The 22,668-nt window shown below is 42.6% G+C and overlaps 1 protein-coding gene across 1 annotated transcript in view; it reads left to right on the forward strand.

The window, feature by feature from the left end:
• Nucleotides 1-3,497: 3,497 nt before the first annotated feature.
• EIF3A (eukaryotic translation initiation factor 3 subunit A) overlaps nucleotides 3,498-22,668 on the forward strand; it is a 49,559-nt gene continuing 30,388 nt past the window's right edge. Inside the window, exons 1-7 of the mRNA XM_023224456.2 lie at nucleotides 3,498-3,751; nucleotides 10,965-11,155; nucleotides 11,324-11,460; nucleotides 11,857-12,020; nucleotides 13,752-13,951; nucleotides 15,509-15,717; nucleotides 19,236-19,407. Of these exons, the coding sequence (XP_023080224.1) occupies nucleotides 3,703-3,751; nucleotides 10,965-11,155; nucleotides 11,324-11,460; nucleotides 11,857-12,020; nucleotides 13,752-13,951; nucleotides 15,509-15,717; nucleotides 19,236-19,407 (1,122 nt within the window). The 5' untranslated portion in view covers nucleotides 3,498-3,702. The remainder of the gene's footprint in view (nucleotides 3,752-10,964; nucleotides 11,156-11,323; nucleotides 11,461-11,856; nucleotides 12,021-13,751; nucleotides 13,952-15,508; nucleotides 15,718-19,235; nucleotides 19,408-22,668) is intronic.

The raw sequence follows: 22,668 nt of genomic DNA on the forward strand, positions 1-22,668 counted from the left end.
AAAAAAAAAAAAAAAAAAAAAAAAAAAAGAAATGCACTTGATAAATGGCTGGTTGAAGGAATGTATTACTGTGAACCTTAGTTAACCTCTTTGAAATTCATTATGCTCATGGGGTACAAATGCCTTCATTACAGCAAACTTGTAAATAAAACTAGAAATGTGAAAACACTTTGTAAATTGTAAAACATGCTACTTATTTTAACGCTGTATGATACTATGTTGCAAATATGTATAATGCACTACCTCTGTTGTGCTAAAAATTGTCTTTCTGGGAATCATGTTTACTCAAGTCAGAAAAATACCTTAAAACATCGTATTAATGATCCAGTCATATGTAATACAAAATTAATTTGATTAGTTAGAAAAAACCATGAGCCTGATTATTTCCTCTTACCATTTCCCAAAGTGGTTTCTATCATCTTCAGGTTGCCTGTTTTCTACTAAGTAAGCATTAATCAACCGCAAATAATTATCCTTTTCTCCTGGCCCAGATTAGATCCTATCTTGTCGCTCATTGTGTATTCATTTATTTTCACCAGTGAATCGTTAACTCCTTGAAAGCAGGCATCTTGATCTTTTTATCTTCAGCATCCAATGACTATTAGCTGGTACTGAATATTTGTGGTACATATATATTTTTAATGTTTTTAATTTTTTTTTTTTGAGACGGAGTCTCACTATATGGCCCAGGCTGGAGTGCAGTGGCTCCATCTTAGCTCACTGCAACCTCCACCTCCTGGGTTCAAGCAATTCTCCTGCCTCAGCCTCCTGAGTAGCTGGGACTACAGGTGTGCACCACCATGTCTGGCTAGTTTTTTTTTTTTTTTGGCTTTTTATTTTTGCATTTTTAGTAGAGACAGGGTTTCATCAGGTTGACCAGGCTGGTCTAGAATTCCAGAACTCAGGCAATCCACTTGCCTTGGCCTCCCAAAGTGCTGGGATTATAGGCAGGAGCCACCGCACCTGGCCATGTTGGTTAAATTTAATAGGTAAATTTATCCTGGAAATTGATGTTACACCTTTATTCGTTCCCAAAATGCCACTACACTTTACATAATTGTATTTAAATACAAGTATACGATCATTTGTTATATTACTAAATGCTTTATATACTTTAAATAATTTGAAAGGCAAAAGGATCAATATGTAGGGATATTGGATTTCATTTTATCTCCCAAGTTTCTGTATTTTTTTTTTTTTTTGAGACAGAGTCTCGCTCTGTCGCCCAGGCTGCAGTGCAGTGGCATGATCTTGGCTCACTGCAACCTCCACCTCTGGGGTTCAAGTGATTCTCCTGCCTCAGCCTCCCGAGTAGCTGGGACTACAGGGACCTGCCGCCATGCCAGGCTAATTTTTGTGTTTTTAGTAGAGACAGGGTTTCACCATATGTCTCAAACTCCTGACCTTGTGATCCACCTGCCTCAACCCCCAAACTGCTGGGGTTACAGGCCTGAGCCACCGTGCCCCACCTATCTCCCAAGTTTCTAGTGTCTGTTGTTGTGGGCACATCAAATAATGAGTAATAATGAATGAAGCCATTTTCCTATTTTTTTTTGAGATGGAGTCTTGCTCTGTTGCCCAGGCTGGAGTGCAGTGGCACAGTCTTAGCTCATGCAAACTCCACCTCCAGGGTTCATGTGATTCTCCTGCCTTGGCCTCCCGAGTAGCTGGGATTAGGGGCGCGCGCCACCACGCCTAATTTTTGTATTTTTAGTACAGACGGGGTTTCAGCATGTTGGCCAAGCTGGTCTCAAACTCCTGACCTTGTGATTCGCCTGCCTCGGTCTCCCAAAGTGCTGGGATTACAGACATGAGCCATCATGCTGGCCCATTTTACTATTTTCTTTGAGAAATGATAACAGAAAGTTAAGAATGTCAGCAAGCTTTTTTTCTGATCTTTTTAGGCCAACTTTCCTTTATTTTGTTTGCATCTCTCTGATCTGCTAAATAGTTCTCTGTCTACATCTCTTAAAAGAAGCACATGCTCGTATGTTTCACTCTTTAATTTTGACTTAATTATTATATACACAAACAAGTCTCTTGATCCTGCCCATAAAACAGTTACTATAGCTTCTCACTACTTGTTGTTTTTATATCAACCCTGCCTGACTCTTATTTTTTTGTCGAGTAAGCTCAGACACATAGAATGGTCTAAGCATTCTGGAGGAAGAGCTCTCTGAAATTAATTTTAAAATAAACTTCTTTAGAATTTGTGATTCTTTTGGGTCCATGTTTACACTTCCAAATCTTCTTTCTTTATAGTGATCAATTTAGTTAAATAGAAAAACCTCTCCTGTAGTAGAACTGTTCATGTTGAAAAATAAAACAAAAACCTCTTTGTGGAGGCAGAAGTAATGAGGGGGAAATGCTTTTTGTGTGTATATCCTGTGGTTTTTCTCATTCTTTTTTTTCTTCTTTTTTTGAGACAGAGTCTTGCTCTGTCGCCCAGGCTGGAGTGCAGTGGCCCGATCTTGGCTCACTGTAACCTTTGCCTCCCGGGTTCAAGCGACTCTCTTGCCTCAGCCTCCTGAGTAGCTGGGATTACCGGTGCCAGCCACAGCGCCCAGCTAATTTTTTTTTTTTTTTTTTTTTTTTTTGAGACGGAGTCTCGCCCTGTCACCAGGCTGGAGTGCAGTGGCACAATCTAGGCTCACTGCAACCTCCACCTCCCGTGTTCCAGCGATTCTCCTGCCTCAGCCTCCCGAGTAGATGGCATTACAGGCGCTTGCCACCACGCCTGGCTAATTTTTTGTATCTTTAGTAGAGATGGGGGTTTCACCATGTTGGCCAGGCTGGTCTGGAACTCCTGACCTCGTGATCCGCCCGCCTCGGCCTCCCAAAGTGCTGGGATTACAGGCTTGAGCCACCGCGCCCGGCCACACTAATTTTTCTTAATTTGTTTGTGACGTGCGCTGTATGTAAAAAGTGACGACACTCCTTTCCTTGTGTTTTAAAACACCAAGCAAGTCTGCAGTGCTCCAGGGCGTTTCGCCCTTTGCCAGGTCGCTTTGTCCCCACTCGAAGAGCCTCAATTTCTCAACGCAATCCCTGTAATACAACTTTTTACTTTACCAAGACATAAAATAATCTTGCTTGCTTATTTTAGCCGCCACTCTTCCCCATGCTTGTCCCTCACGGTTGAGCGGCGCTGACCTGATGACACCTGCTTACTGCATTTTCGTTAAACTCAGCATTTTCAGATAGCCAAGACAGGCCATTCCCTGGTTGGATGGGACCTTATTGTAACAGCACGACTCCGCACAAGCCGCTTTGAAAATCAATCTGCAGACGTTTGCTTGTTCTCCAGACAGAAACTCTGACCCCACACTCACCCTTCCCACCCCAATTATCGCTCGAAGATTGAAGAGCCTGGGAACTGTCTCCCTAACACTACCCAGGACTGGCCGAAGAGGGGAACTGGACTTTGCCCGCCTAGGATCCCGGCGCCGCCACGTCTGTCGGCGCGCGTGACGCCAGCGCGCTTGCGCGCACGGAGGCCCGCCCCTACATCCGGGGCCTGGACGGCAGCAGGGCCGCCGCGCGGAGGTCACGTGGCTCTTTCCTTTCCGTCTCTGGCCGGCTGGGCGCGGGCGACTGCTGGCGAGGCGCGTGGAACCTTACGCTGGTTCCCCTTCGTCTCCTCTCCCGGCCCGGGCCACTAGAGAGTTCGCTGACGCCGGGTGAGCTGAGCCTGCCGCCAAGATGCCGGCCTATTTTCAGAGGCCGGAAAATGCCCTCAAACGCGCCAACGGTGAGTAGCTGATCGGGGCGCTCCGGGCTCGGGCGGCCCGAGGCCTCCGAGGTCGAGAGCGCGGGCCTGTTTCCCACTGCTCTGCCGCCCGGCCCGCGCGGGGAGAGGATACCGATGCGGCCTGCGAGCTGCTGTCCCAGCCCGTGGTTGGGCATGGGTTTCCTTCTCACTTTATCGACTGGGGTCTGGGAGGCGCGGAGCCCGGAACCGTCGCCCCGGGGGCCCTTCCTTCCCCCTGCCGCCTTCGGGTGCGTCGCGGGGACCGAAACCGGGGAGACAGCCCCTACGCAGGCTGGAGCTCCCTCCCCGCTGCCTGCCTCCGCTGGCTCTCCGGGTCCCTAGAGCTTTGGTCTGCTTAGGCCCCGCGCCCCCGGCCGCCATCTGGGAGTGCCGGGGAGTGAGAAACATGGCTCCCTCCCGGGGACAATGCACGCGAGAGCCTCGGCTCCACCTCCTGCCCGGGGCCGGGAGCCCTACGGACCCACCCCCGGTCCTCCCGCAGCCACCCCCGCTCTCCAAACCGCGCTCAGTACTTTGCTGGGTCAGGGTCCACTTAGCCTTCACCCAGCCGCTTTATATCCACTTAGGGGCCGCTTGACCCATTTAACCTGATTCCTGTTTTTTTGCTTTGTTTTGTTTTGTTTTTGTTTTTTCCTTTTTCCTGGCATTGATTAGAAGCATTCCGAAAGCCTGTTTCGAATCACTGGAAGTTGGAATAGAGTTAATGTAAAGGGACTTCACGTCTCCTCTTAAAGATAACGAAACAGGTCTAGAGAGAGGTTTCCCCAAGGTCACTCCGGGAGTTGTTGAGCCAAGAGACTTAAAACCAACGTATCTTGACATCCAGATCAGTCCTTTTTTCTCTTTTTTTTCTGCCACAGTGCTGCTTTCTGCGATTTCTATTTTCATATGTGTACTTCGGCCATTGGCGCTTGAGGGAAAAACTTCTGTGCCCCGATCTCTCCAAGGCATTTATTACATTGGCGTTCTGGGGATGCACATGTTTCTTGCCTAGTCTCTGGGCTTAAGAAACTTTGTTTAGGGTTTTTTTTTCTCCCTCTAACCGGACAATTTTAATAATCGTTAGGGCATGGATAGCTCTTCTTTTCATTCTTCCTTCACCGAAATAGAAGTTTTGGATTTTACCCATGTTGTAGATGAATATACCTTGTGAGTTACAGTTTTATGTTGCAGAGCTTATTTTGTTAGCTGCTTTGAAAATTCATCTTGTGAAGACGGCAGTTTGAGTCAGCACATAAACTGATAATCTGTCAGGACCAGAGATATGTTGGTCATATACTTTTTAAAGTAAAAGTAACACTTTTGTGGGGGAGGGAACTGGTCTGTGGAATAGGCTAATTCCAAAAACAATTCAAACTACAACATACGTGTGATCACTAATTCATTCTAATGATAACCAGTGATCTAATGGTTAGAGCAGACAAGAAGTTTTAAGATGTTTGTTAATATGTCGGAAAGAAGAGATTGAAATGGCACTTGGTCACTATCAACCAAACTGTAGCAAAGTTTATGACTTTTCCACGTTTCGAAACTTAGAATTTGTAGTGTACAAAGTGATTTGCATGAAATGACTACTCTGCATGGCTGTTGTGGATGTTTTACAGTCATTTGCATGCTTTGCCCAACAGGTATTTTTTTTCCTGTACCAGTAGGCCAAAGCACTGTAATGGCCTATATATTACATATTTGGTGTGTTCGGGCCTTGTTTCCTTTATCGCTTCTCTTTTTGGAATCTTCGTAAGAACTTGATACAGAAAAGAAATGTAATGTGCATCAAACTTTTTTTCCTGTTTCTAAATTGACATAGGCTTGATTCATGAAGGGCAGGTTAAGGAAAGGATCTGAAATTAAAGTAGGCAAGATGAGGGACACCGGGGGAAACTTGAGTTTTGTTTGTGTAGCTTTTTAAAAAAGACTGTGGGGACGCCTTGCTTGGAGCCCTTTGAAGCCGCTGGATGGGGATGCATGCCTTACCTTCAGAGTAGAAACTCATACCTTTGATCTTGAGGGATCCCTTCTCAAAGAGCAGATCGAGGATGGTCCAGGGCACTGCTTCCAAAACATAAGTGAAGGATCAAAGGGCATTCACCTAATTGGAAATAGTCTCATTTTATCTAAATGTTTTATATGTAACATTTGTGATCCCAACAATATTTAGACCTAATCTATTGCATTATCTTAATAAAATGTAAATACATTTAAGTAGAATGGTCATTCAGGTCACCCTAAACATACATATCAGCAATTTTTTGGAGAAAAATTATAGTAGTCATTCGGGAAGGTGAGAACTTGGACCAGCAGTTACAGGCAAGAATTTCGTATCCTATAATCATTTAGAGGAGGCCCCTTTTTCGTATTATATCGTTAGTAGTGCCAAACTAACTGCTGCTGACCTTATTATAGTTTATGTTCTACAACCAGTGCCTTTAAAAAATAAAGCTGTTATTAAGTCCACAAATTGAGTAAGTAACATTATAGCGTATCTATTTGGTCTGTTGCACAAATAATATAGTAAACATCAAGGGCTGATGTAAACTTCTTTATATATACTTTCAGTAATGAATTTGAAAGGTATGCTCCAAATGCTCACCCATCCAGTAAGGTTTATAATTCTAGATTTTGATTTTTATTTCTATAATATTAATCTGGAAGTCAATATTTTAAGTATTGAAATAGAACCTTTAGTTTACGATAGTTCTTTCCAGCCTCAAAAGCTTCCCCTGGCCACCATTAAATAATTCAGAGGAACTAAATTCTTGTATATAAATTAGGACAAAGGCAGAAGACTGACTGTCATGGATTATGAAAAATCTGTTCTCATTCCAACTATTTATTTATTTATTTAAGACAGAATCTTGCTCTGTTGGCCAGGCTGGAGTGTGGTGGCACTATCTCGGCTCACTGCAACCTCCGCCTCCTGGGCTCAAGCTGTTCTCCTGCCTCATCCTCCCAAGTAGCTGGGATTACAGGCATGTGCCACCATGCCCGGCCAATTTTTTAATTTTTTTCATTAGAGATGGGGTTTCACTATGTTTCCCAGGCTGATCTTGAAACCCTGGCCTCAAGTGATCTGCTCGCCTTGGCCTCCCAAAGTGCTGGGATTTACAGGCGTGAGTCCCCGCACCTGGCTAAGGAATCAAGTTTTAATTGACTATTCAGGAAGTAAAAAATAGTTTCAGTTCCATCTCTAAAAAGCCCTTTTTAGATTAGGAATTGGATACAATAGGTCGGTTTAGTGCTGCTGCTGTGATTTTCTTAAAGTATAGATTCTGTTAAACACATTTACTCCCAAGTTTTTTGCTGATAAGAGACTGTTTTTGTTAGGAAGAACACCTGGCCGGGCGCGGTGGCTCAAGCCTGTAATCCCAGCACTTTGGGAGGCCGAGACGGGTGGATCACGAAGTCAGAAGATCGAGACCATCCTGGCTAACACGGTGAAACCCCGTCTCTACTAAAAAAATACAAAAAAACTAGCCGGGCGAGGTGGCGGGCGCCTGTAGTCCCAGCTACTCGGGAGGCTGAGGCAGGAGAATGGCATAAACCCGGGAGGCAGAGCTTGCAGTGAGCTGAGATCCGGCCACTGCACTCCAGTCCGGGCGACAGAGCGAGACTCCGCCTCAAAAAAAAAAAAAAAAAAAAAAAAAAGGAAGAACACCTAATGTACTGTTACATTTTCTTTTCTTTTTTTCTTTTTTGAGACAGTCTCTCCCTCTATTGCCCAGGCTGGAGTGCAGTGACGCAATCTTGGCTCACTGCAACCTCCGCCTCCTGGTTTCAAGTGATTCTAAAGTCTCAGCCTCCAGAGTATTTGGGATTACAGACGTGCACCACCATGCCTGGCTAATTTTTGTGTTTTTAATGGAGACAAGGTTTCACCAAGTTGCCCAGGCTGATCTCTAACTCCTGACCACAAGTGATGCTGCCTGGGCCTCCCATAGGACTGGGATTACCCAGGTGTGAGCCAAGGCACCTGGCTGTACTGTTGCATTTTAGAAAATAACTTTGCATGCATTATAGGAGAAGACCAGGAGAAGACTGCCAAGTTTTTTCCCTCCCATCCCACCCCGACATCAAGGAAAGGCTTATTTCAACAAAGTATCTAGTTGTATTACATCTTTGTTTCATTTAGTAAGTTTTTTTTTTTGATAGTAAGATTGACTCAATGAAAGATGGACTTTTTCATGCAGTGGTGAAGGGTTTTGTCATTATTTGCATGTGAAAAATGTGATTTCATATAAGGTATTATGCAAATATTTATTTCAGTATGTTTTGTGATTTATTCTGTTGCAAACTTTTTTTTTTTTTTTGAGACTTGTTGCCCAGGCTGGAGTACAGTGGCACTATCTCTGCTCACTGCAACCTCCGCCTCCTGGGTTCAAGTAATTGACCTGCCTCAGCCTCCCAAGTAGCTGCGATTACGGGTGTGCACCACCATGGCCCAGCTAATTTTTTGTATTTTTAGTAGAGACGAGGTTTCACCATATTAGCCAGGCTGGTCTCAAACTTGACCTCAGGTGATTTGCCCACCTCTGCTTCCCAAAGTGCTGGCATTACAGGCGTGAGCCACCATGCCTGGTCGCAAACTTTTTGATATATTGGAGAGGTGGGGTATTGTTTGTGGTTTTCCTGGAGGAAAGAATGTTGGGAAGCATCATTTCTGGAAGATGGGATCTTTGAAAGAAGAAAGATAATTACTAAATCTGTGGATCTAATAAGACCCCCAAATAAGGGACATGTTTGCCGATTGCTTGCTTAGCACAGAGTTACATGGTAGATAATGCTATATGTTATCGGGTAGCTCTTAAAAGAAAAAGTATTGGCTGGGCGCAGTGGCTCATGCCTGTAACCACAGCACTTTGGGAGGCCGAGGTGGGCGGTTCAGGAGGTGAAGAGATCAAGACCATCCTGGCTAACACGGTGAAACCCCGTCTCCACTAAAAATACAAAAAAAAAAAAAAAATTAGCCAGGCGTGGTGGCAGGCACCTGTAGTCCCAGCTACTCAGGAGGCTGAGGCAAGAAAATGACATGAACCCGGTAGGCGGATCTTGCAGTGAGCAGAGATCAAGCTACTGCATTCCAACCTGGGCAACAAGAGCCAGACTCCATCAAAAAAAAAACAAAAAAAAATCTTGTTCCAAGGAAAATAAGCAATGATATTTTTAAAAAGGAGAGAATATATAGTGTTTTATGCCTTATTTTAAATGTAGTGTTTTAGTTCCCCCAAATTATTTTTTAAATGTTCATTGGGAAGTTTGTGTGTGTGTGAAATTTGCAATTATGAATGTTAAGATGAATTTAACCAGTTGACTTAGGGTAAACAACCTCTTTCTCCCCCAGTCTATTAAGTGTACAAAAGAAAAGATGAGGAAATATAAGATGAATTTTAAACTTAGTCAAATAATGTAATGGTAGAGATACTGCTTTTGACTGTATTTCTTTTCTTTTTTTTTTTTTTTGAGGAGTCTTGCTCTGTCCCCCAGGCTGGAGTGCAGTGGCGCCATCTCTGCTCACTGCAAGCTCCCCCTCCCGCTTTCATGCCATTCTCCTGGCTCAGCCTCCCAAGTAGCTGGGACTACAGGCGCCCGCCACCGCGTCCGGCTAGTTTTTTTGTATTTTTTTAGTAGAGACGGGGTTTCACCGTGTTAGCCAGGATGGTCTCGATCTCCTGACCTCGTGATCCACCCGTCTCGGCCTCCCAAAGTGCTGGGATTACAGGCTTGAGCCACTGCGCCCAGCCTTGACTGTGTTTCAAAACAGTATGCATAAAACTTAAAATTGGAACTAGATTTTGAAATGTTAGCACATAGAATGCCTTTGGGCTCAGGGGATAATAAATTCAAAAGAATATAAGTTGGCTGGGCATGGTGACTCACGCCTGTAATCCCAGCACTTTGGGAGGCCAAGGCGGGTGGATCATGAGGTCAGGAGTTTGAGACCAGCCTGGCCAAGATGGTGAAACCCTGTCTTTACTAAACATACAAAACTAAGCTGGGCCCTGTGGCTGGTGCCTGTAATCCCAGCTACTCAGGAAGCTGAGGCAGGAGAATCGCTTGAACCCGGGAGGCGGAGGTTGTGGTGAGCTGAGATCACACCAGTGTACTCCAGCCTGGGTGGCACAGTGAGACTCCGTGTCACACACACACTCTATTTTTTTTTTCCTTTTTTCTTTTTTTCGAGTTGGAGTTTCATTCTTGTTGCCCAGGCTGGAGTGCAGTGGCACCATCTCAGCTCACCTCAACCTCCACCTCCCAGGTTCATGCTATTCCCAGCCTCCCGAGTAGCTGGGATTACAGGCATGCACCACTACGCCCTGCTAACAACTTTGTATTTTTAGTAGAGACTGGGTTTCTCCATTTTGGTTGTAGAGACTGGGTTTCTCCATTTTGGTTAGGCTGATCTTGAAATCCTAACCTCAAGTGATCTGCCCTTGTCCTCCCAAGGTGTTGGGATTACAGGCATGAGCCACTGCGCCCGGCCCCATTTTTCTATTTTTTTATTAAAAAACAAAAAAACTTTTTTAGAGCAGTTTGAGATTTCCAGAGTGTTGGGAAGAGAGTACATAGTTTCACTGACACCACACCCACTTTCTCCCCTGTTGATTTTTATTTGTAACAACTAATGAACCAATACTGACACATTATTTAATTAATTTATTTTTTGAGACACGGAATTTCACTCTTGTCGCCCAGGCTGGAGTGCAGTGGTGCTATTTCGGCTCACTGCAACCTCCGCCTCCTGGTTTCAAGTGATTCTCCTGCCTCAGCCTCCTGAGTAGCTGGGACTACAGGCACATACCACCATGCCCGGCTAATTTTTGTATTTTTGGTAGAGACGGGTTTCACCATATTGGCCAGGGTGGTCTCCAACTCCAGACCTCAAGTGATTGGCCCAGCTCGGCCTCCCAAAGTGCTGGGATTACAGATATGAGCCACTGCTCCTGGCCTGGAACTTTAAAATCACAGTGGAATACAGTGAAATTCAGTTTTACTTGTAGATCATATTGCAACACAGCACAAGTCTTTCTGTTGTTTTACTTCTGATAATTATGGCATAGCTTTAGAAGTCAGAAATAAATGTAACTTAGTAAAAAGTTGGTAATGAGTTGGGGAATTGAAATAGCCGTTTAAAAAAGTAAAGTTTAGACTTTTCTATAGTGTACATAACTAATTTTAATTCTCCTGAATTTTTCAGAATTTCTTGAGGTTGGCAAAAAGCAGCCTGCTCTGGACGTTCTTTATGATGTTATGAAAAGTAAAAAACATAGAACATGGCAAAAGATACACGAACCAATTATGTTGAAATACTTGGAACTTTGCGTGGATCTTCGCAAGAGCCACTTGGCAAAGGAGGGGTTGTACCAGTATAAGAACATTTGTCAACAGGTACAAACAGAACTGGGTTGTATATTTTTAACAAATGCTTTTAGTAATCTGCAGAAGAGCTTACCTTTCAAAGTTAATATATTGTATTTCTCTTAAAATTTGCCTTTAAAACATCTTATGGTTCAATGGAAAAATAAGTTCTGAAGAGTTTTTGTATTTTTGGATTAGGTGAACATAAAATCTCTGGAGGATGTTGTTAGGGCATATTTGAAAATGGCAGAGGAAAAAACTGAAGCTGCTAAAGAAGAATCTCAACAGATGGTCTTAGATATAGAAGATCTGGATAATATTCAAACTCCTGAGAGGTATGTGGGTTAGACCTCTAATAAATGCTTTGATAGTTAACTTAGTGTTTTCCTTTACATGGGTCTTCGTTTCCTTTTGAAGTAGATGTTTATCAGAAAAAAATGCAAGTCTTCGAAGTTTTAAATGCATAGTAACCAATAAATTTATGTAGGTAATAAAAATTCATAGAAGTGGAAAATGACAGCTGTAAGATAGAAGGGCAAATACTAATTTAAATGATCATAATGCAGATTGGGAATTCAGGGAGTGGTTAGTGACACCTTTGCAGTGTGTACAAAGTTGTGGGAAGAATTTGCACTGTTTTCCAATGAACATTGTTGATTTTGGTTTTTAATCACATGGCAAAGTAGGAAACTGTCTAAAATTGTTTTCAACATTTTTTTCTGTCTTTGTAGTGTTCTCCTAAGTGCTGTAAGTGGTGAAGACACTCAGGATCGTACTGACAGATTACTTTTAACTCCATGGGTTAAATTCCTGTGGGAGTCTTACAGGCAGTGTTTGGACCTTCTTAGAAACAATTCTAGAGTAGAGCGCCTTTATCATGATATTGCCCAGCAAGGTAAGATGAGATCAAATCTGAGTGACGTGCTTTGAAATTGAGGAGTAAATTTTCTGAAAAGTGCTTAAAATGAACTAGTTTTATATCCTTGTTGAAGTGTTGGCATTCACATGATATTAAATGACTGCAGCCGGATGTGGTGGCTCACACCTGTAATCCCAGCACTTTGGGAGGTCAAGGTGGGTAGATCACTTGAGGTCAGGAGTTCAAGAACAGCCTGGCCAACTTAGTGAAACCCCTTCTCTACTAAAAATACAAAACATTTAGCTGGGCATTGTGGTACACACCTGTAATCCCAGCTACTCAGGAGGCTGAGGTGGGAGGATTGCTTGAACCTAGGAGGTGGAGGTTGCAGTGAGCCAGGATGGCACTGCTACACTCTAACCTTGGTAACAGCGAGACTCCGTCTCAAAAAAAACAAAACCAAAATGACCGAGTAAGGAATTTGTTTTCCTCGTTAAAGGAGTTTTGTGTGAATTGTATTTTATTGATATCTGAAAAATTTTTTTTCTTTTTTTTTTTTTTGAGACGGAGTCTCGCTCTGTCCCCCAGGCTGGAGTGCAGTGGCCGGATCTCAGCTCACTGCAAGCTCCGCCTCCCGGGTTCCCGCCATTCTCCTGCCTCAGCCTCCCGGAGTAGCTGGGACTACAGGCGCCCGCTACCTCGCCCGGCTAGTTTTTTTTTTGTATTTTTTAGTAGAGACGGGGTTTCACCGGGTTAGCCAGGATGGTCTTGATCTCCTGACCTCGTGATCCGCCCGTCTCGGCCTCCCAAAGTGCTGGGATTACATTTTTTTTCTTTTTACACAAATATCAGTAACAATGAAAGACATTTTAAAGTCCTTTTGGAATTCTGCATATGACTGAAAAAATAAACTCCCCCCCCCCCCCCATTTCTGTTTTTTTTTTTTTTAGTAAACTTGAATTCTCTACTTTGGGGTTTTTTAAAATTTATTTTTATTTTTTAAAAAAGAGCTGGGATTTTGCATTGTTGCCCAGGCTGGTCTCAGACTTCTGGACTCAAGTGATCCTCTTGCTTTGGCCTCCCAAAGTGCTGAGATTACAGCTCTGCCCAGCCTGAATTTTCACTTTAACACAAGTAAATTTGGACTTTTTCATAGCTGTTGATACAAATATTAACTTGAAGTTAAACTGCATCTCTGTTTTAGGTCTGTTAAAATAGACATACTATTTTTAAGGGGAAAGGAAATCTAAAAAACAATCTAATATTGCATATGTGGCAGTAAAAAAATTAACTTGTCCATTTTAATGACAGGGAACAAGTAGTTCATCCATCTGTAATCAGTTGAAATTAGGTTACTCAATTTGTATTATGTAGTTTTAATTAGTACAGAACTTCGTTGCTTTTTATGTAAGTTAGATACCAAAGTTCATTATATTTCAGACTAGATTATTTTTACTCTTAGGATTTAAAGTGGTGGGTCTTTGAAAGGTGACTTAGATCTAAATTCTAGTTTCCCATTTGTAAACTCGGCCAGCACCACATTTTAGTTCTAGGCGAGGACCGATGATTATGTTTTTGGTTTTGTTAGGGTTCACTCAAAAAGGTAGTCTGGATGAAATAAGTTGATTTTCATTGCATCACAAAGACCAAAGATGAGTTTGATGAGTCCTGTTAAAATAACTGATTTTAATGTGTGAAATAAAACCTAGTCAAATATTTAAGTAGATAGTGGAAGGTACCTAATATATTTTACAATTATGCTTATAGCTTTCAAATTCTGCCTCCAATACACGCGTAAGGCTGAATTCCGTAAACTGTGTGACAATTTGAGAATGCACTTATCGCAGATTCAGCGCCACCATAACCAAAGTACGGCAATCAATCTTAATAATCCAGAGAGCCAGTCCATGCATTTGGAAACCAGACTTGTTCAGTTGGACAGTGCTATCAGCATGGAATTGTGGCAGGTATGTTGGACCTGTTAGCTTTTCTTTCTAGAAATAATAGTCTATGTTACTTTTCTCCCCCCTTAATGAATAGCTTCATCTTGGTATGCATTGGTTAATTTCAGTAGATAAGGAAAGGAATTAAAGTTGCCTGATGGACTGGGAAAAGTTCTGAACAAGAAATCTCAGAATATTTTGTTTTTAGTTGCCTTCTCTGAATTGTGGACCAAACCATATAATCTCTTTCAGACACAAGTTTCTTGACATATAAAATAATACATTGCCACTGCTGCTCGAAGTGTGGTTTCATGACTGGTGTCATTTGTGAACTGTCTGGTCTGTGATGAAATAAGTATAGCATAGAGAAGCATATGCAGAGTTTCTTAGTTGCAATTTTATTGTAAATTTTTTGTGTGTTTACTCTGATAAAAAGTGAGCTTTTTCTGATTCATTTTTGTGGTAATTTTGTATTTTATATTCTTCAGTAAGAGGTTAGAAATAAAAAAAAAAAGAAGCCTTTACTATTAATTGTTGGAGAAGTGCTATCGTAGATTATTCTAGATTTCTTAGTAGTGCTTTAGCTGACTGTCTTGCATTGGAGATCTTGGTGGTGGTAGGAGGTTAGTCCTCACCTGGCCCTTTTTCTCTAAGAATCCTCCAAAAACATTCCATATAATTTTGTAGTCATGTGACCTTGAAGTCTTTTGTATATTTGATGGACAATATTTGATTGAAATTATAGAGGAAGAAACTAGAGATTGGGAGTCTTTGAGCCAAGTGAAAGTGTGATTCGATGTCTTATTCTTGCCTGTGTTTCCTTTTCTATAGGGACACCCCATCTTAAAATACTACCTGTAGAAGATGAGTAAACATGCTCCATTGTAGAAAAAATGCATAAATTAAGAGACATATTCATCCATTATCTTATCACTCAGAAATAACCTGTTGTATGTCCTTCTAGATTTTTTTGTTTTTGTTGTCCCAAGTGATGGGATAATATGCAGATATTTTCTTGAGTCTTTTCTTTTCAATATTTCCTAAAGAACTTTAAAAAGTTTAAGGAGTTAGTGTTTTTGTAATTATGGCAGTTTTCTAAAATAGATATTATACATGAGTAAAGAGAACCACACAAAGGTATTTTATTTGCTATTTTTTTTTTTTTTTTTTTTTTTTTTATTTTTTTTTTTTTGAGACGGAGTCTTGCTCTGCCGCCCAGGCTGGAGTGCAGTGGCCGGATCTCAGCTCACTGCAAGCTCCGCCTCCCGGGTTCACGCCATTCTCCCGTCTCAGCCTCCCGAGTAGCTGGGACTACAGACGCCCACCTCGTCGCCCGGCTAGTTTTTTGTATTTTCTATTAGAGACGGGGTTTCACCGTATTAGCCAGGATGGTCTCGATCTCCTGACCTCGTGATCCGCCCGTCTCGGCCTCCCAAAGTGCTGGGATTACAGGCTTGAGCCACCGCGCCCGGCCTATTTGCTATTTTTATGTTTTCTGTGTTGTAGGTTTCATAGAAATTTGAATTAGATTTTTTTCATGTTATAGAATGCAATGACTTTAATTTGTACTACTAATTTTAGGAAGCATTCAAAGCTGTGGAAGATATTCATGGGCTATTCTCCTTGTCTAAAAAACCACCTAAACCTCAGTTGATGGCAAATTACTATAACAAAGTCTCAACTGTGTTTTGGAAATCTGGAAATGCTCTTTTTCATGCGTCTACACTCCATCGTCTTTACCATCTCTCTAGAGAAATGAGAAAGAATCTTACACAAGATGAGATGCAAAGGTAAGAATGTTATACTTGGATAATGTTGAAATTCTGTAACAAATATCATCTGTTACATGACATGGTATATTCTAGGCCGTGGTTTCTCAGCCTCTGCACTGCTGACATTTTGGGTTGGATAATTCTCAGTCATGGGGCTGTCCTGTGTACTGCAGATTGTTTAGCAGCATCTCCAGCTTCTCCCCATTAGATGCTAGTAGCAACCACCCCCAGTTGTGATAATTATAGACGTCTCAAGACGTTGCCCTTCCTGAACAGTATTCTTGGACTTTAGTAGTTGGTCTTGAACTCCTCACCTTAGGTGATAAGTAATTCCACTAAAAGCCCAATTGAGAAATTTGAATATTAGCAAAAACACATTTAATGGATGAGCTTTCTATCCACATACAGGTATTTAGAGTCTATTAGAACAAATAGAAAATTAAGAAAACCCCTTTTTTTTCTTTTCTTTTTTCTTTTTTTTGGTGACACAGAGTCTTGCTTTGTTGCCCAGGCTGGAGTGCAGTGGCGTGATCTCGGCTCACTGCATCCTCTGCCTCCCATGTTCAAGCGATTCTCCTGGCTCAGTCTCTGTAGTAGCTGGGATTACAGACACCCATCACCATGCCTGGCTAATTTTTGCATTTTTAGTAGAGACGGGGTTTTACCATATTCAAGGCTGGCCTCGAACTTCTGACCTCGTGATCCACCTGCCCCCGCCTCTCAAAAGTGCTGGGATTACAGGTGTGAGCCACCGCTACCAACTTTTTTTTTCCTCTTGAGACAGAGCCTTCGCTCTTGTTGCCCTGGCTGGAGTGCAGTGGTGTGATCTCACTCCGCCTCCTGGATTCAAATGATTCTCCTGCCTCAGCCTCCCGAGCAGCTGGGATTATAGGTGTGCACCACCGTGCCTGGCTAATTTTTTGTATTTTTGGTAGAGATGGGGTTTCACGATGTTGGCCAGGCTGTCCTTGGACTCCTGTCCTCAGGTGATCCTCCTGACTCGGCCTCCCAAAGTGCTGGGATTACAGGTGTGAGCCGCCACGCCCAGCAAGGTAAATACTTCTATCAGGTCATTTTTTTCCTGATTGCAAAATATTAACTGTAGAATATATGGGACATATTTATTATATAAATACATATGAATGTAAAAAGAAGGGTCTGTAACCCAGCAACCTACAGACCATGTTTTCCTCGTGCTCCACACGTTCAGAGAAACTTCTGTAGCAACAAACTACAGAAATGAGCTCTGAAGGCATAGTCTTCCATTTTATTATTTTTAACATTACATATAACCTGTTTCCTGTCACTTAAAAAAATACATTTCTGGCCGGGCACAGTGACTCATGCCTGTAATCCCAGCACTTTTGGGAGGCTGAGGTGGGTGGATCACTTGAGGTTAGGAGTTCAAGACCAGCCTGGCCAACATGGCAAAACCCCGTCTCTACTAAAAATACAAAAATCAGCTGGGTGTGGTGGCACACGCCTGTATCCCAGCTACTCGGGAGGCTGAGGCCAGAGAATGGCTTGAACCTGGGAGGCGTAGGTTGTGGTCAGCTGAGATTGTGCCACTGCACTCCAGCCTGGACGATAGAGCAAGACTCCGTCTCAAAAAGAAAAAAATGCTATTGAACTTACACAACAACATACCACCTATTTTCTTATATTGGTAGACCAATTATTCTGTTATCCAGTAGAATTACGTACAGCGAAGTGTCTTTCTTATGTAAAACTATTTTACAGCAATTCATGGGACCAATTAAATGAGTCCTGCTGGTATATTTTCTTTCTTTCTCTCCTTTGTTCTCTTTTTCTTTGCTTTCTAATACGGTCTTTCTTTCCTTTCTGATAGGGTCTTGTTTCCTTGCTCAGGCTGGAGTGTAGTGGTGTGTTGTAGCTCGCTGCATGCATCCTCGAACTCCTGGGCTCAGGCGATTCTTCCACCTCAGCCTTCTGAGTAGCAGAGACTACAGGCGAGCGCCACCACGTCCAGCTAATGTTTAATTTTTTTGTGTGGAGACAGGGTCTCGTTATGTTGCCCAGGCTGGTCTCAAAGCTTCTGATCTCAAGTGATCTACCTGCCTTAGGCTCCCAATATGTGGGGATTTATAGGCATGAGCCACTATGCCTGGCCACTAGTATATTTTCTTAGAAACTCTTGAGGATGGTGTCCATTATGGCATCCACTGTCACTTATGTAATTTACATCCTTTTTTTTTGAGACGGAATTTCGCTCCCGTTGCCCAAGCTGGAGTGCAATGGTGCAATGTTGGCTCGCTGCAACCTCTGCCTCCCGGGTTCAAGCGCTTCTCCTGCCTCAGCCTCCCGAGTAGCTGGGATTACAGGCGCCCGCCATCACACCTGGCTAATTTTTTTGTAATTTTTTTTTTTTGTGTGTGTTTTTAGTAGAAACAGGGTTTCACTATGTTAGCCAGGCTGGTCTTGAACTCCTGACCTCAGGTGATCCACCTGCCTTGGCCTTCCAAAGTGCTGGGATTACAGGCGTGAGCCACTGTGCCCGGCCCACATCTGTTTGTTTTAAGGAAAAACATGTTCTTCCAGACACATAGTTTGCCTTTAGAGAGTACTGTAATAATAGTGAGCATTAGGCTGTCTAGCTCTTAGTACATTATTTGGTTTAATCTTTGCAATAGCCTTATGACTCAGAAAATTAAGTATCTTGCCTAAGGTCACGGTCTTGGAAATGGCGAAGGGAAAATGCTAGCCCTTCAGCTCCAGGGCTCACAGGCTTTGGGGTCCTGCTATGCTCTGAATGCAGCCTGACTTCTTGTTTTTCAGGGATGTGAAAAATTAGCCCCTTGTTTTTGTCTGCCCATCTCCCTCACTACCATAATAGTGTTCACTTGTGATTCTTATAATTTTTTTCTCCCTTATTGCCACTTATTTCCTTAGGGTTTTTTTGTTTTGTTTTGTTTTGTTTTGATACAGTCTTACTCTGCCGCCCAGGCTGGAGTTCAGTGGTGCTATCTCGGCTCACTGCGCCCTCCGTCTCCTGGGTTTCAAGTGATTCTCCTGCCTCAGCCTCCTGAGTAGCTGGGATTACAGGCTCCTGTCACCGTGTCTGGCTAATTTTTGTATTTTTAGTAGAGATGGGGTTTCACCATGTTGTCCAGGCTGGTCTGGAACTCCTAACCTAAGGTGATCTGCCCGCTTTGGCCTCCCAGTAGATGTGAGCCACTGCGCCCAGCCATTTCCTTAGTTTTTAAACCTGCCTTAATTTTGTAAGGAAATCTGGGGTATACGAATATGCCTTTTCTGCCATGTAATCACAGTCTTTCTGAAGCTAGAAAACACGGACAGTACTGAGTGGATAGATGAAGTTCTGATTTAAGTATTCATTTAAACACAGTCCATTTCTCTTACTCTCGTGCTTTGATGGAATAATATTTATGAATATTGTGCACCGTGGTGATGTACACGTTCTGTCACTAGCACGCCTTAAGATTAAAGAGAAGTGCTTTTCCGCTTATCAAGTATCATTTATAAACCTAACAGATTTAAAACTTTGTTCTCCATAGAATGTCTACTAGAGTCCTTTTAGCCACTCTTTCCATCCCTATTACTCCTGAGCGTACGGATATTGCTCGACTTCTGGATATGGATGGCATTATAGTTGAAAAACAGCGTCGCCTTGCAACACTACTAGGTCTTCAAGCCCCACCGACACGAATTGGCCTTATTAATGATATGGTTAGTATTAATTTGAGGATTTTTATAGCTTTGGGCAGAAAACTTTGTGGTCAGGTTTAATAACTCATGATTAAATACTAGGAATTCTGATTCAGTGCCGAGGGTTCTGATGTATGGACGGGGAAGCACTGGTGTCAGTCACCGTTCAGTTGAGGCAGTTCCGCTCTAGTAGGTGAGTGGGGGTTAAATTATTGGGAGTTTTGATGTAGCAGGACTTAGGTTGGCTCTGGGGAATACTGTGGGCCAGTCAGTGAGAGAAAAAGTAATGATGGGCAAGAAGGGTCATGGCTTATTTCATGGGAGCTCTAGGAAAACTAATTAAGCTGTGTGTGGGAAATAGGAAGAGGCTAGGGATATTAGTATGTTCTCGCACTGCTATAAAGAGATACCCGAGGCCGGGTGTGGTGGCTTATGCCTGTAATCCTAGCACTTTGGGAGGCTGAGGTAGGTGGATCACCTGAGGTCAGGAATTCAAGACCAGCCTGGCAAACACGGCGAAACCTGGTCTCTACTAAAAATACAAAAAATTAGCTGGGCGTAGTGGCGCTCACCTGTAATCCCAGCTGCGCAGGAGGCTGAGTCAGGAGAGTTGCTGGAACCTGGGAGGCGGAGCTTGCAATGAGCTGAGATTGTGCCGCTGCACTCCAGCCTGGGCGACAGAGTGAGAGTCCTTCTCAAACAAACAGACAAATAAACAAAAAAGAAATACCCAAGACTGGGTAATTTATAGAGAAAAGAGGTTTAATTGGCTCACGGTTCCACAGGCTGTATAGGGAGTATAGTGGCGTCTGCATCTGGGGAGACCTCAGGAAAATTACCGCCATGGTGGAAGGGGAACGGGAAGCAGGTGTGGCTTATATATGGCTGGAACAGGAGAAAGAGGGAGGGGGAAGGTACCACACATTTTTAAACAACCAGATCTTGAGAGAACTCTTAATCATGAGGATGGGCCTAGGGGGATGGTGCTAAATCATTAGAAACTGCCCCCATGATTTAGTCACCTCCCAACAGGCCACATGCCAACATTGGAGATTACAGTTGAACATGAGATTTGGGTGGGTACACAGATCCAAACCATATCAGTAGGGGAGAAGGTAAGGTAGACTTACCTTCAGTGTCTGATGTTCAGTGTCTGAACAACTAAAATATTTTCAACTTTTTTCTCTTTTAAACTTTCATTTTATGTTATTAAATAGTATGGACTTAATTAGGGTTATTCAGTGAAATTGTATGTGAAATACTTTTTAAAATGCAGATTTCTAGGTTTTACCCAGCAGATATAATACAAAAGTTTTAGAGTGTGGAGCCTAAGATGTGGAGGTGGTGGTGGTGGTGTTTTTGAGACGGGGTCTAACTCTGTTGCTCAGGCTGGGGTGCAGTGGTGCCATTTTAGCTCACTGTAACCACCACCTCCCAAGTTCAAGTGATTCTCCTACCTCAGCCTCCTAAGTAGCTGGAATTACAGGCGCGCACCACTGCAGTGGTTTTTTTATATTTTTAGTAGAGATGGGGTTTTGCCACGTTGGCTAGGCTGGTCTGGAACTCCTGGCCTCAAGTGATCCACACCCCCGGCTTCCCTAAGTGCGAGGATTACGGGTATGAGCCACCACGCTGGCCAGATGTGTGTATCTTTTCAGTGTTTCACATTGATGGAATTTTCCATTCAGTGGAAATTTGTTGAGTGCCTATTACGTGCCTAGCAAGTGAAACTGAAGGGAGAAGTTGTATTCTAGGGGAGCTTAGATTCTAGGGATTCTCATTGTAGCAGTCGGACTTGGTTGTTAGAATCACCTCCAGTAGATTACTTTGGGATAAGAGAAAGAGGGATAAGTACTAGAGAAAAGTATTAAGGAAAAATCAACTTGGCTGTATGTTTACCAAAAATGGAGTTTAAATCATTAACAGTCCCTAATTCATGAATAGAGCAATTAAAAAAATCAAAAAGATAATGGCAAGCTCTCTCAGATATTTTAAAAATGTATTCTGAGGAATCACCTGTATTTACTCTGGTAAAAGCTAGATAAAAGGCCTAAATTTTCTGCAGTAGTCAATATAAGTAAGAACAAATACGTTTTCTAGATAGTGTCATTTTTCTTTTATGACATAGTAATGCAGATTTGCTTTGTAGTTAACTTTTGCGAAGAGTCCCTGCAGAGCAGCTTTTTTTCTACTTTGTATGCCTCCATGTTTTCTCTGCTGCTACTGCCCAGAGTTCAACTTTCTGTTTATGGGATGGATGCAGGACTCAGTGTAATAAAGCAACAGCAGTGTCTTGAGAAAGAGGTTTCATTAGCAAATAAAACATTTGCTAATAAAAAATTGGCTTCTAATTTTTAAAGCTGAAGAAATGTGCCACACTGGAAAGATAATCCATGTCACCTTGCTGTTAAAGGTGATCTCGGCCAGGCGTGGTGGCTCACGTCTTTAATCCTAGTGGGTGGATCACTTCAGGTCAGGAGTTCGAAACCAGCTTGGCCATTGTGGTGAAACCCCATCTCTACTAAAAATACAAAAAAAAAAAAAAATTAGCTGGGCATGGCAGTGCGTGCGTGTAATTCCAGTTACTTGGGAGGCTGAGGCAGGAGAATCGCTTGAACCTGGGAGGCAGAGGTTGCAGTGAGCTGAGATCGTGCCACTGCATTCTAGCCTGGGTGACAGAGCGAGACTCCATCTCAAAAAAAAAAAAAAAGATCTCTTAGACTTAGATTTAATATACTGCAATATGTTTTCCCAGAAGCGAAAGACCTTTACAATTGGCCGGAAGTAGAATTTAAGCCACTAAAGCTCTGTGAGCAAGTCAATCAGTGATCACTCATGGGTAGCATTGGACCGGCAGCGAGGGTATCTAGATTAGGGTCCTCATTGTGCCCATAGAGTGTAAACTTTTAGGAGGATACCCATTAGTATCACGTGAATGGATTAGCTGACTGCCAAGAGGCATTTATCAACTTCTTGAGTTGACCATATATCCAAGGTCAATACCTGAGCGTTAGGCTTCCATCACCAAATTTGTGAGACAGAGGGATTCCCTTATCACAGGAAAAGACTCAAAACATTCCTAAGAGTGACTTTTAAATCAGAAAGTAAACCAATTGTGTATTTTAGTGAGAAATATAATTTAGTAGATTATGGCAACCTTTCACATTCCCTATTTGGAAGGGGAGCTACATGAATAATCTAAAATAACTTGATAGGAATGAAATTAGAGCTGTTAATTTTTTTTTTTTCTCTTAAAGGTAGATTCCAAGTTAGGGAATTTTA

This window comes from Piliocolobus tephrosceles, chromosome 9, assembly GCF_002776525.5.
Source record: "Piliocolobus tephrosceles isolate RC106 chromosome 9, ASM277652v3, whole genome shotgun sequence".
NCBI classification, from domain to species: Eukaryota; Metazoa; Chordata; class Mammalia; order Primates; family Cercopithecidae; genus Piliocolobus; species Piliocolobus tephrosceles.